General features: G+C 39.4%; 1 protein-coding gene across 7 annotated transcripts in view; it reads right to left on the bottom strand.

Moving 5' to 3' along the window:
- Positions 1 to 14,776, bottom strand: part of dlg3 (discs, large homolog 3 (Drosophila)) — a 483,556-nt gene that overhangs the window by 191,994 nt on the left and 276,786 nt on the right. For all 7 annotated transcript variants that reach the window (XM_059651426.1, XM_059651427.1, XM_059651428.1 and 4 more), the window contains 3 exons: positions 7,054 to 7,190; positions 2,673 to 2,817; positions 1,844 to 1,994 (listed from right to left, as the gene is read on the bottom strand). In XM_059651426.1, coding sequence (XP_059507409.1) covers positions 1,844 to 1,994; positions 2,673 to 2,817; positions 7,054 to 7,190 — 433 coding nt within the window. The remainder of the gene's footprint in view (positions 1 to 1,843; positions 1,995 to 2,672; positions 2,818 to 7,053; positions 7,191 to 14,776) is intronic.

Below are 14,776 nucleotides of genomic sequence, written 5' to 3'. Positions count from 1 at the left end.
GGGTTAGGAAATACTAGCGAGGTGTGAAATGGGGGTTATTGATGGCTTAGGAAGAAGAAGTAGGGTAAAAGATGAGATGGTACGATGTAAGAGAAATGAATAGTTTGGCATAACATTATAGGACTGACACAGGAAGGATGGAATGGCAATGCAGATTTAAAGAAGATCGGTTGCAGATAATTTACAAATTACTCTATAAGTTTTGCATATCTCTGACAATCTCTTTGATTTGCAAGCTGTAAGTCATCTAAACACACACTTCTTGCTTTACCCCACTCAACACCTAGCAACTGTACCTTTGTGCGTTTGTCTTGTCTGATACTCAAGATCTTGCCAGGCAGTGATGGTCAAGCAAGAAACAGAAGAGAAAGAGTCTGATGATGAAAAACCAATGTCTTTTGCTTTCACACTCTCAGACTTAGGGTTTAGAGTTGTAGGAATTCTGTGTACTTTAGTGTAGCTTAGAAATGCAATCGGCACACGATGAAACACCAGGCAGAAGTGGTCTGAAGCCAAGCCAGAAGAACAATGTAGCACAGGTTCCAGTTCGGCAGAGGGCGAGGTCACATGAGTTTGTTGCAGAGGAGTCAGATGATGAATTCAATGGAACAGCTGACCTTAAAAGACTGAAATGTACACCCAATGAAATACCTGTTGTATGTTGTTTGAAAGCCAGTGGTCACTGTTGAGGAGCATGGAGGACCATAGTAAGACCATAAGACATTGCAGCAGAAGCAGGTTATTTTGTCTATTGAGTTTGCTCTGCCATTCAATGTGATCGTGGCTGATCTGATAATCCTCAACACCACTTTCCGGCCTTTTCCCCAATACCCTTAATTCCCTTACTGATAAAAAATTGTCTGGTTTAGCGTTGAATATACTTAACCTAACCTCTACAGCCCTCTAAGGTAAAGGATTCCACAGATTCACTACTGTCTGAAAGAAATATGTTTTCCTAATTTCTGCCCTAACTGGTTGATCCATTACTCTGACATTATTCCTCTAATCCCTACTTTTGTCATCAACAAATTTGGCTATAACATATTCACATATTTATCCAAGTCCAATATGAACTCTGCACAGAACTCGAATGCCATTCCTTCCAAGGTAAATGTGGTGGCTAACTCCCTCAGCATAATTGTGGAACCAGCCATAAAGCAGTATCTGATAACCCATGTCACACCTTCCATTATAGTTCAAATAGCAGCTACTCAGTGGTTGAAGGCTTCATTAGACACAAATTATATTGGCAACAATTTCAGCTTGTATAGTTTAAAAGGACACTGCAGAATCCTATAGCAGTTCAGAAATTACCCTGCAATGCATTCCTTGGATTGCTGAGGAGCTGCCTTGAGCAAATGACACTGACACAATGGAGCACAAAGCTGATTACCTTTCTTAGCACGACAGCATTCATCCTCCAATCATTCTCTCTCTAACAGTGCTGCAGATGTACCCTGTCATTTTTTGCATTACTTCATAAGCACTGTTCTCTGAAACAACTAGTTTATCATGATTCCACACTGAGTTAAGCTAAGTTCAGTACTTTATTCCATTCCATGTCTTTCAACGTTGACAATCAAGCTTTGTGTGATATACCATATCCAAAGCTGAAATGTAAATCCATAACTTTTATTTAGTTTCCATTGTCCAAGGTCCTCATTTCTTCACATGATAAATGAGATTTTGTTCACAAGTGATCTCTCTTCAATCATGAAAACTGCCAAATAGTCAAAACCTCCTATATCTGTGTCCTAAGAAAAATTTATAGTTGACACATAAATTTTTTTCATCTTAAAGTGATAGCCCAGCATTCTGTTGCAATATACCAGTAGAAACTAACCTTGTGAAGTCTTCATCTCCAAGCACATGCCGAGGGACTGGAGAATATCGCCCTGAAGTGATTGCTGGCATCGGATACGTTGGTTTATTCTCAACACCACCCATATAGCTCATACCAGAATTCACATGATTATCAGTCAGGGCAGAAAATGCTGCATCAGAAAGATAAATGCAATTAATTAGAAGCAACTACTCAAAGCTAAACAAAACATGCCAGCCAGAATTTCTTTTTTAAGGGTGCTCAGGGCTAGAATGTATTGGGACATTAAAGTGTTCTTCTTGAAAATTTGGAAATGGACCTACCCCCGATCTCTAGAAATAACCTCACTATTACCTTGCAAAGGAAACGTTTCTACCTCCCCACACCCACCAACTCCCCACCCCACCCCACCCCACCCCAACCACCACCACCACCTCCCACACACACCCACCAACCCCCACAACCCCACCACCCCTGCTACCCACTCTGGAAAATAGCAGGAATTACTGAAATTTCAGACTGATCACGGTAATAATAACATACTCTGGACTATGTCAGCTCAGACAGCTGGCCAGATCAACAATGTGGTCCAAGCAAGGCAGAAACATATCAAGACATAGAGGACACTAGCATGAAAAGTACATCTGGTTTATATCAGGTGGTAGTCTCAATCTGGAATCTCTGAGAACAATGTGCGCACTTTGCTGTTGGAGGGACAAACTGCAGAAAATGCCTAGGTGAGATATTAGCTTCCAGTTTCAAAATGAGGACAGAATTAACCTGAATGAGCTATTACACAATCGCCACATAATAAATAATGTCACTGAGTAAGATAACATTGTTAACTTACTGCTTGCATAGTCAGGAGGGGCATATATGTCATTGAGGTGGCTGCCACCAGGTTTAGCCACTTTCAAATAAACCATATCTGAAGTATTCTTGAGAGCAGCCACAGCCTCTTCATGCCGCACCTCCTGCAGACTGATGTTATTCACCTGTCCAGCACAAAGAACAAGGCTTTTACATTTAAACCTTCCAAACAAGTACCGCTACAGTGTTGTAAGTCATACAGTTCCATTTTAACATTTAGGATCATGAAGCGCAGAAGGCTTTTTTGCTCATCACATCTGGGGAAGCTATTTAAAAGATTAATCCCACTTTTCTGCTCCTTCTTCACAGTTCAAACTTTCTTTACCATTCCAAATATTTATCCAATTCTCTTTTAAAAGTTATCATTGAATCTATTTGCACCAACCTTTCAAGCAATGCATTCCAGCTCACAATAAATTGTGTAATTTAAATTCTAATCTTCCCTTTGGTCTTTTTGTTAATTGGTTAAATCTGTGCTCTTTGACTATTGATTCTCCTGCTAGTGAAAAAAGTGACCATAACAACCGTTCAAACCTCAAGTTTTCTCTCTTAATTGTTTCTGCTCTAAGGAGGACATTCTCTCCTTCTACAGTATCTTCATGTAAATGGAAGTTCTATTTCCCTGGTAACACTGCAATAAATATCTTCCACACCATCTTCAAAAGTTTGACACTTTTCTAAATTGCAGTGGCCAGAAATGGGCAGAAAATTCCAACAATGACATAACCATTGATTTATTATTATTTAACTTAGGTTCCTTGCTTTTGTACTTTATGCTTCCATTAATAAAGCTGAAGAAAAGCCCGGTTAGCTTGACTTGGCAGCATCAAAGATGTGTTTATGCAAATAACTAGGGCTCAGTCTTCCTGCATCTACATTAAAATTGGATAATTTAGGACTATAGAGTCATCCAGTCAGACAGCATAGAAACAGACCTTTTAGCCTACAAATCTATGCCAACCAACAAACACAAACTGTACAGATCCCATTTACTTGCACCTTGTCCATAGCTTATAATGCCCTGCCATTTCAAGTACATGTCCAGATGCTTCTTAAATGTTGTCAGTGTGCCTGCCTCTACCACCCTATCAGGCAGCACATTACATACATCTATCACCCTTAGGTGAAAAGAAATCTCAGATCTTTTCTAAACCACTTGTTCCTCATGTTAAACTTATGCTTTCTGGTCTTAGTCACATTTGTCATGGGGAAGAGATTCTCACAACCTACACTGCAATAAATCTCTTTTATTTAAAAAATATCTTTATTATTATTTTATAAATATTTTTTGTATTCCTCAATCAAATAACCTCTTCGCTTCTTTTGCTCCAAGGAAAACAAACCCAGCCTATCCAATTTCCCCTCATAACTGAGACTTTTCATCCCAGTCAACATCCTGGTGAATCTCCTCTGCACCCTTTCCAGTGTAATCATGCACTTCCAATTGTGTGGCAAACAGGACTGCGCACAATATTCCATCTGTGCCCTAACCAATGTTTTATAAAGTTGTAGCAAAACATCCCCATTAAAAGGAATTCAATTCTCTGCCTAAAGAAGACAAGCATCCCCCCTTCATCATTACGCCTATCTGTGCTGATATCTTTAGGATCTATGGACTTAAAGACCAAAGTCCCTTTGTTTCTCACTACTCCCTACGGTCCTACCATTCATTGCATATGTCATTCTCTTAAGTGATATCATTCCCAATATTATTCCCGAAATGCATCACCTCGGACTTATCGGGTTAAAAGTTGATCTGCCACTGCTCTGCCCAATTCACCAGCTGATCAATATCAGACTGTAGCCTGAGACCAGCCTTATCATTATCAACAAAAGCCATGATGTTCATGTCATTTGCAATCTTATTAATTAAACCTTTTACGTTCACATTCAAGAACGCAAAGGTCTCAGCACTGAACCCTGTGGTATGTCATTGATCACAGGCTTCTAATTACAAAAACAACTCTGCACCATCACATTTTGCCTCCTATTTGTAAGCCAATTTTGCATCCAGTCTGCCAACTTACCTTGGGCCCCACGAGGTGTTACCTTTGGACCAACCTTCCATGTGGGACTTTGTCAATAGCTTTACTGAGGTCCATGTAAACCATATCAACTGCACTACCGTCATATATATATTTAATCGTCTTTTCAGAAAAGTCCAATTAAATTAGTCAGACATGATATCCTTCTAACAAATTTGTGCTGACTATCTTTAATCAATCCCTGCCTCTCCAAGTACTGATTAATCCTGTCCTGCAGAGTTTTCTCCAATAATTTCCCTCCCAGCGATGTCAGACTAACTAGTCTGTAATTACCTTACTTTCCTTGCTGCCCTTCTCGAGCAAAGGAACCCTTGTTAACATGTTCTAGAGCCTCGTCATCCCAGCTGAAATTCCCAGCTATAATGTCATTTTCCTCTGTGAATACAGAAGAGAAGTATTCATTTAAGACCTCACCCTTGTCCACTGGCTCCATGACAGGATATCCCTTTGGTCTCTTGTAGGTCCCATTCTTTCCTTCTTTCTCTTAATACACATAAAAGCCTTGGGTTTTTTTTATCCCATCTGCCAATGATATTTCATGGCATCTCTTTGCCTTCCTAATTTCAATTTTAAGGAACCTCCGACAATCTCTACACCTTTGAAGGTCTTCCTCTATTTTTAATTTGCTGTGCTTTGCATATCCTTCCCGCTTTTTCTTTAAAACTCTTGACATCCCTTGATATCCAGGGTTCCTTGGACTTGCTGCCCTTGCCCTTCACTTTTAGAGGAACACAATGGCCCTGAATTCTCAGTTTACTTCTTTTGAAAGACTCCCACTTTCCAAATATAGATATACTCACAAGTAGCTGCTCCCAGTCTACGTTTGCCAGATCATGATTAGTAATATTGGAAAAGGCCTTTCCCTAGGTTAGACACATAACTTCTGCAAAATCTTATCTCTTTCCTTAATAGCTTTGAAATTTACACAGGCATGGTCACTATCCCCAAAATGCTTGCTCACTCAAACTTCAACAATTCGATCAGCTTCATTCCCCAGGATTAGGTCTAGTACTGCCACATCTCCAGTAGGGCTATTTATGTGCTCTAACAAAAAGATCTCCTGGATGCACTTTAAAAATTCCACATCGTTTGATCCTTTCACACTGAGGTGATCCCAGTTAATGTTAGCCAAACTAAAGACCCCTGAAACTATAAATCCTGTTTTCTCATGTCTTTCAATGATTTGCCTATATATCTGCTTCTCTATCTTTCTCTAACTTTTGGGAGACCTGTAGTATAAACCCAGTAAGGTAATCACCCCTTTTTTTGTTTCTAAATCTACACAATGGCCTCATTTGGACACCCTTCTACAATGTCCTCTCTCATTATTGCAGTGATGGTTCCTTTATCAATATAACTATACCCCTACCTCTCTTTCTTTCCCCACTATCATGCCTGAAATTTTTATACCTTGGGATGTTCAGCTGCCAGCCCTCTCCATCGTTCAACCATGTCTCTGTGATTGCAGCAATATCATATTTCCACGTGATGACCAATGCTCTTAAGTTCATTGCTTTAGAAGTCAAGGTCTTTGGATTGAAATAGATACAATTTAACCTTCTGGACCTTTCTCCATGTGCCTTATGCTGCTTATGTCTTCTTAGCCTACTTGACTGTCCTAGCATTCTTTCTGTCTCTAATTGGGCCTTGCTCCTGACTTTATAGCTACTCTGTACCCCATCCTCAAGCCAAACCAGTTTAAACTTAACTTAATCAATTTAATTAATGATGCCTCTGTCATTCTTCCTCCTAAAATGAGGTGCTCTACGAAAATTTAATGTGACATATGTTTTCCTATTTCACTAATCTCTGTCCTCCTCAAGTCTGTTATTACCATCCTCACTTCAGAGTTTTGTGCTATCTACAAATCTGGAAATTGTGCTCTGAACAAGCTCAATCATGTGTGTCAAAAACACCACTGTAAAACCAACCTCTGTGGGACACTGCTGTTCAGTTTCCTTCAAACCGAAGAAAAACAACTGCTCATTATGATTTCCTGCTTTATGTCTCTTAGCAAATGTCCCGTTCACACAATCACTGCCTTTTTAGACCATGAGCTTTCATTTTATCAACAAGAGTACCACGTAATGCTTCTTGCAAATTGCCTTTGGAAGTTCAAATACACAGCATAAATCAGGGTCCAAATTAACCTCTCAGTTACTTCATGCAGTTGCAAACAAATATGCTTTTAAGTGCTGATCCTGTTTTTAAATTTGTTCATGTGCAATTTACTATTGCTATACTGATGAGTTTCACATTCAAAAACAGAAAGCTCATCAAACACAAATGACAGTATGAATATAAAACAGAGCTTACAGCAAGCAGCCGATCTCCTGTCTGCAGTCTACCATCTTTCTGGGCTGCACCCCCTTCAATGATTTTAGTAATATAGATACTGTTATCTCCTGGAATGTGCTGATTCCCAATTCCTCCAGCAATACTGAATCCGAGACCTAAGAGACAAAGTATGAGAAACAATGTTACTTCTTTGCGATACTGCAATTCTAAAGGAGGGCCTAAGCAGGCTGTGATGAAGACGGATGTACCTAATTATAAGGGTTTTAACAATTGAAGAATATGTCAGACTTCTAGATTTGACTGGTATTACAACCAGAAAAGGAGTGGAGAATCAATTTCCCTCTTTTAAGCCTTTGGGTTGGCCTCAATAAAGATTTTAAACTACTTTTAAAATGCAACTTTATCACACTTCAATTAAAACATGATAAAAAAACAAAATTAAAGACACAATTACAAGGTTTTTCGATTGAAAGAAAGAATGATATTAATTTCTAACCCCAAGAAAAAATAATAAAATGGGACATCAAACACAAAAAGGATGATGAAGTAAATGCAATTATAAAAAAAAGTCTCAAGTCTTTGAGGTATTAAGTTTAAATCTTCAGCAGCAGCAACAGTTTAGATACCGCTGCGTTCTCAGTGGATAGATATTTCTTCAATTTGATACATCAGCAGGTACTTTTCTTTGAAAGACTGACAGAAGCAAAGAGAGAGAATCCACAATAACTGCAACAATTACTAGAAAGGTGAATATTCCAATGCTTTGAGTGGTTTCAAACTGTGTGCCTCAATACTTTGAAAGCTTATAGGATTTAAGTAACAAGTGCTTTAAGCACATCAGAATGTGGGAGTTCAGAAGAAGGCAAAACTGGACAATTAAAAAATTTAACAATTGAACACAGTACTGAGGATATTACATGAAACGTCTGTGGAAAGCCATTGTCAGATGTGGCCGGGGGGGGGGAAGATTTTTGATTTAGGAGAGCAATGGGCTTGACAACTGTCCAATCTCCCTGATGCATTTAACTGAAAGACTAACATTTTTTTGGTGAAGAGGCCCAAAATAATAAAACTGGTGAGCTGCCAGAATTGTACTAATGTGAGCAGAAAGCACCTGAATGGAAAGTGGTAGGCTGTGGATAAATTGATAAATCCTCCTTCATGATGAGCCAGAGAAACATGCAGCAGTGGGTCAGATGATGAATTGGAGACTGTGGAGAAATCAGTAGTAGGCAGGACAATTCATGCTTCTCCTGGTCTCACTAAAATAATTACTTAAATAATGTACGCTTATTTGGAATGGTCTCAAACAGTCCCCTGAAGGAGTTTTGATTTGTCATAGCATTTAGTTCTGGTGCAAAATACATGAACTACATGCTTACAAGATGAAATACAAAATTGCATTGCAAAGTACACCCTAGATTCCAAAAACAATAAAGGACTAATGATGGTTGAGGAGAAATCCATTTGAAAATGTGTTAGGCCTTCAATAGTAGGCTTTCTCTTTAAAAAATGTATCTCATTACTTCCCTGCTTTGTCTAAAAAACAGTGAGATAAAAATATTCTAATGCGAGATGCCAATTCTCTCATGAAATCTAGCCAAATTCTTTGTCTGTGTAACTATTTTGCAGCCCTCACAGTTCCATGAGTTGTGTTTCTAACTCATTACTTCCTGTAAAGACTTTAACCTCCTTTTGTCCCTTTCTCACCATTACTAGAATTGTTAAAAATAAACTGGAGGTGAAGATGCAGATGATGGTTTCAGCAGTAAATGGACTATGCCAAGGGTAGAGGCCATCGTACCACGGAGATTCGCGTTGTAGATGAATAGCATGAAAGATGATTCTAGAATTTATGACAGATCTTATCAATGTCTAGTTGGAAGAAATTGTGTGTGATCCAAAGCTAGATACTGGTCAAGCAGTCTGACAATCCAGATACTACAAGTGTTGAGGGAGACAATGAGAAACCTGATACAAATGTAGCCAATATACGTTGTAGCTGATCACATATCTGCTGATGGAAAGATTCCCCTGATGAAAAAATCCAAACAAGGAGTTGCTGGGAAGTTGGAGGTGACAACATGTTCAAGAGCTTTGGAAAGAAAGCAGTGATCTGAGATGATAGTATTTCCCAACTGAAGGTGAAAGGCAAGGTGAATACAGTGGTCTTGAAAGAGAAGGGTACATTGCCTGGGAATGGAAATAAATTACTATGGCAGCTAATACTGCAACTGTGTTATCAGTAGGTTGCTGGTAATGTGGTGAATGAAGGAGGAGGTGAGTTTCGCGTATGAGGTGTGGCAGAGAGGGCATGAAGGTAGGTGAAAGATGAACTGGTGAAAAGGGTGCATTCAGGATTAAAGTAACAGAACTCCGAAGAAAGCTTAGCTTGGTGAAAAATGGTATTGAGAACAGTCTCAACTGTTTGTACAAATGTATGAATTAGGTGCAGGAGTAAGCCACTTGGTCCCTTGAGGTGGCTCAAGTAGCTCATGGTTGATCTCATTGCTCTACATTCCCACCTGCCTCCAAAAGCCTTTCACCTTTTGGGTTATCAAGAATGTATCTATCTTCCTCGGCATTAAATATATTCAAGGATTGCACTTCCAGTACCTTTGAAGAAGAGGTGTCCGAAGACCGATGCCCCAATGGATGAAGTATTTTCTCCTGCTCGCTTTCATTGATGGGCAGTCCTTTATTTTAATAGAATTACCTCTAGTTCCAGATTTTCTGACAAGAGGAAACATTCTGTCCAGATACTCCTAATCAAAGCCCCTCAGGATCTTATGTTTCAATCAAGTCACCTCTTACTCTTCTGAACTCCAGTGGCTACAAGCTTAGACTGTCCAATCTTCATCATAAAACAACACATTCATTCCAAGTAATAGTCTAGTTGGCCTTCTCTGAACTTTTTTCAAGCCATTTCCATCATTTCTTAAATAAGATTAATACTGTACTGTGCACAGTGCTCACCAATGCTCTGTACAATTTGAGCAAAACATCCTTACATCTGTATTTAATTCCTCTTGTATGAAATGATAATATTCAAACAGGTTTCCTAACTATGTGCTGTACCTACACACTAATACTTCACAATTTCTGCACTAGGACACCCTGATTCCACTGCATTTCAGAGCCCTACAACATCTGACCATTTAGATATAATGCTTAGATATAATTTTCCTACAAACTAGATAAATTCCCATTTTCCCATTCCATTTACAAGATCTTTGCTCCTCACTTAACCTATCTGTATTCCATTACATTTATTCCAGAACCCTCTCCCCATCCCCCTCTCTGATGAAGGGTTGAGGCCCAAAACGTCAGCTTTTGTGCTCCTGAGATGCTGTGTTCATCCAGCTTCACGCTTTATTATCTTGTAATCCATTATAGTTTCCTTTTGCCCTTTTCACAACTTATTTTCCTACCTACCTTTGTGTTATCAGCAAATTTAGCAACAACACTTCCATTCCCTTCATCCAAATTGTAAAAAAGTAAGGTCCTACCACTGACTTACTAAGGCTCACCACTCATTACAAGTTATCAACCAGAAAACAACCATGATAGGGAAGATCATTTAGTCTGAATAATCGTACACTTTCAGAATACTCTAGTTTTTAAACTATTTATGTCACAAATAAATGCAATGTTCCAGCTACAGCCATTATAGCTGGCATTCTGCTGCTGTTAATCATTCAAATGTGCACATTAATGTTTCTTGATTTCAATTTTAATGTTATTCTCTATAATCATGAAACTGTGATCTCTGGTCCTACTACATGAGCATATCTGATTAAAATTGTTTTGGGATTATCTTCTCTATTTTGTTAATTGTCTCATAAACATACAAAAGCTTTCCTCTGTGCATTTAAGGCTGAAGAGCCATAGCCTATCAAATGGCACATCCAATTGCTCATTTAACAGCTGAAATCAACCCATTTCTCTTTTCTCTGTTCATTGCCTCCAGGAATTCTTTATATCACTAACAACAGAACAGTAGACAGTAATTCAGATGCAGCCTGACCAGGCAACTGCAGTACTGAGAATTTCAACTTCAGTGATCTGGCTATATAACTAGGCATTTATTCAAGAATATATAATCATTTTAATGCTATTTAAGCACAGTGTGAGATGAGCCAACTAGCAGTCTTAGATCTTATCAAATTTTCTCTTTGATTCTGGTCATTTCACTAGATAGCATTGTCACTATGTCTGTTTTACTGAAGCATGGATAACAAGTGTTTATGATGCTCAAAAACATAAAGTATCACTTAGCTAAATGTTGATTATTACACCAACACATAACTCCAGGATAATATTTACATCACCTGTTTTCTCGCTGTTAACTTTTTTTCTTAGGAAAACATATTTATTTTTTGCCATGCTTTTGTATATTTTACTGGGTCAGTTAGCCAGTTTTTGTAAACCTGTTTTTCTTACACATCCATCAATTTAACCTCAATTGGTTACTTTGATTTGGCTATGGTTTGAACTATACATTACAGGTTATTGTGCTTAATCACAGCTGCCCATGGTTGTAACAGCATCTACATCCATCAGTAACACTGTGATTAAACAGGGGTTACAGACAGAAATTTCACTGCCAGGAAGAGGCAATGTTTGGTGTGTGCAGGATGTGATAGTTCCATAAAATCATATGAGATCAGGATCTGAATGTCATTGCAATCTCTTCTAGCTTTCCCCAGTGTGGGTTCCAAATTCAGATGGGCAAATAACTGAGGAGATTATGGAGGAAATTAAGAATCTTTGAAATCTAAAATCCTTCTATCCCAATAGTGCATGGTTTCCGTGCTATGTATGCACCTTGCCAGCATCACTGAAGTGAATGCACACGGAGAAACGCTTCTCCACAGAAACTGGCAAACTGGGATATCTTTGACCATTTGCAATGAGGAGCTCCAGATATGGCTGGTGTTCAAAGCATTTCTCTCACTGATTATCAATCCCTTGAAAGTTGCTTTAGCTGCTTAGCACTTCATTCTCTTTCAGCTACTCTTTTATGTTACTATGCTTCACTGCAACCTGGGAAAATCTTATGCAGCCTCCCAAGGGACAAAGGCAGGTGCCACACTAGCACTAACAACTCCAGCAGGAGCTAATCATCAGCTGCTTTCTCCTCAACCACATCTCTATCACAGAGACAAACACTGAGATTCAGCTGGAAGGAGACGAAGTTCCAAGCCCACAATCTACAGGCAGAGAAACAGCACTTCTTGATATGTCAGCATTAGTGCCTTACTTAGCAGCAGCAACAAGTAACTGTTAATATCTGCTGCCAATGTCCTTTCCTGGTTGACATGCCTTGCCATTGATCAGCAAAGTGTCATCAGTGGAGGGCTACATCCCGAGTTCCTTGAGTGACTGGTTCTAATCATTTTAAATGCTCTATTCTCCTGCAAGGAGAAGCTGGGAGGTACAATGTTTGTATATCCCAGTGATAAAAGTGATGACCAATGTTCTAATTGCCAGTGTGAAACAATACATAACATTCCCACTGGTCTCAGCAATTAAAAAGGGAGAATTTATGGTTGGTCCTGTTAACTAGAAATCCTTTGACAGAATGGGTGTATGATCCCAATTAGTCAGGGTGCCTGGAGGTGGGATGCTAATACCATGGCTTTGGGAAGAAGCCTCAGAAAAGCTTGATCGATAAGAAATTGGGTTCCCAACCGAAAACATGGTGTCATCCTTGAGTCTGGGACTAAACCAAGTAAGCTCCATTCAGAATTGAGTTTATCACTACTCCACACAATTATTGCATCATTCCCTCACCCTCAGCATTTTAGCTGCTCTGTTTCAGGCTGTTTGTCCAATATCAATCTTCCACTGTGGTGTGGCCTTTGCTCCAGCAGGCTGTATGTGATGCAACAATGCTTATGTTAGCACCCATAACATAAGAACTAAATGTGAGACAGTGATATTGAAAGGCATCTTGGATTTACCTACAGCAAATGGTTTGCAGCAGTTCAAGAACCACCTTCTCAAGGGCAGTTAGGGATGGGCGATGATTGCTAGCCCAGGTGGTAAAACCCACATCCCCTGAATGAATAGAAAAAAACAATTCACACTGGCATGGCCAAAATATATCAAATCTACCATCAGAATGTCTTCAAACTCAGCTGATTTGAGCGGGTATGGGTTAAATCTCATGGATTGTGACCATATCACTATCTGTGCATAATGGTAGTCCTGCCACCGCTGGACCAGTAGTATCTTAATAGGTAGAAGATTTTTAGAAAGCCATATGTGAATGCATATTCATACTATAGTGTAATTCTGCCAATGCTTAAAATTGGTGATTCGTATAATCCAAGAGACAGTCTTAGCAGTAGGCATTGGCTATATGGACTTTAGCAAAGTATTTGATAAGATTCTTCATTGTAGACTTGTGAGCAAGGTTAGATTACATGGGATCCAGATTGAATTAGCCAATTGGATACAAAATTGACTTGAAGGTAGGAGACAGAGAGTGGTGGTGGAGGGTTTGATTTTTGGTTAGAGGCCAGTGATCAGCGGTCTACTACCAGGATCAGTGCCGAGTCCACTGCTTTTCATCATTTATGTAAATAATTTGGATGTGAATATAGGAGGAATGGTTAGTAAGTTTGCAGATGGCACCAAAATTGCTGATGTCGACAGCGAAGAAGATTATCTCAAAAGTACAATGGGACCTTGATCAGATGGGTCAATGGGCTAAGGAGTGGCAGATAAAATCTAATTTAGATAAATGTGAGATATTATATTTTGGTAAGGCAAACTAGGACAGAATTTATACACTTAATGATAGGCCCTGAGGTGTGTTGCTGAATGAAGAGACCTAGGGATGCAGGTGCATAGTTCCCTGAAAGTGGAGTCACAAGTAGATAGGATAATAAAGAAGACCTTTGGCATTGGTCAGAATATTGAGTATGGGAGTTGGAATGTCATTGTCCAGATTACAGGTCATTGGTGAAGGTACTTTTAGAATACAGTGCACAATTTTGGTCACCCTTCTTTAGAAGGATGCCATTAAACTTGAGAGGATTCAGAAAAAAATTACAAGGATGTTGCTGGGATTGGAGGTTTGAGATATGGGGAGAGGCTGAATTGGCTGGGACCTTTTTTCTGTCAGACATCAGAGAATAAGGGGTGGCCGTATCGAGGTTTATAAAATCGTGAAGGGCATGAATAGGGTGAATAGTTGAGCAATTTTTTTTTCCTAGTCAGGGAATCCAAAACCAGAGGACACGGGTATAGGGTGAGAACAAAAGGAAATTAAAGGGACTTGATGGCTAGATTTTTCATGGAGTGGTTAGTGAGTGTATGGCATGAGCGGCCGCAGGAAGTAGTGGAGGCAGGTACAATTACAATATTTAAAGGTTTCTGGATGAGTTTAAGAATAGGAAGGGTTTAGCGGGATATGGGCCAAATCCTGGCCAATGTGACCAGGTCAGACTGGGATGTCGGTTTGATGTGGATGAGTTGAACCAAAAGGCCTGTTTCCATGCTGTATATAATTCTATAACTTGTAAGGCCATACCATGGAGCTCCACTTACAGGGATACTTGTCTTTTAAGATGCATAGTGGTAATAGGTTGGCATTAGCTCGAGCAAAAGCAAAGTCGCTGGAAAAGCTCAGCAGGTCTAGCAGCATCTGTGAAGGAGAAAACAGAGTTAACGTTTTGGGTCTGGTAACCCTTCCTTAGAACCAGATCCAAAACATTAATTCGGTTTTCTC

Source organism: Stegostoma tigrinum, chromosome 15, assembly GCF_030684315.1.
Source record: "Stegostoma tigrinum isolate sSteTig4 chromosome 15, sSteTig4.hap1, whole genome shotgun sequence".
NCBI lineage: Eukaryota > Metazoa > Chordata > Chondrichthyes > Orectolobiformes > Stegostomatidae > Stegostoma > Stegostoma tigrinum.
Note: the sequence above shows the minus strand (reverse complement) of the source record. Positions and strands in the feature narration are given on the sequence as shown.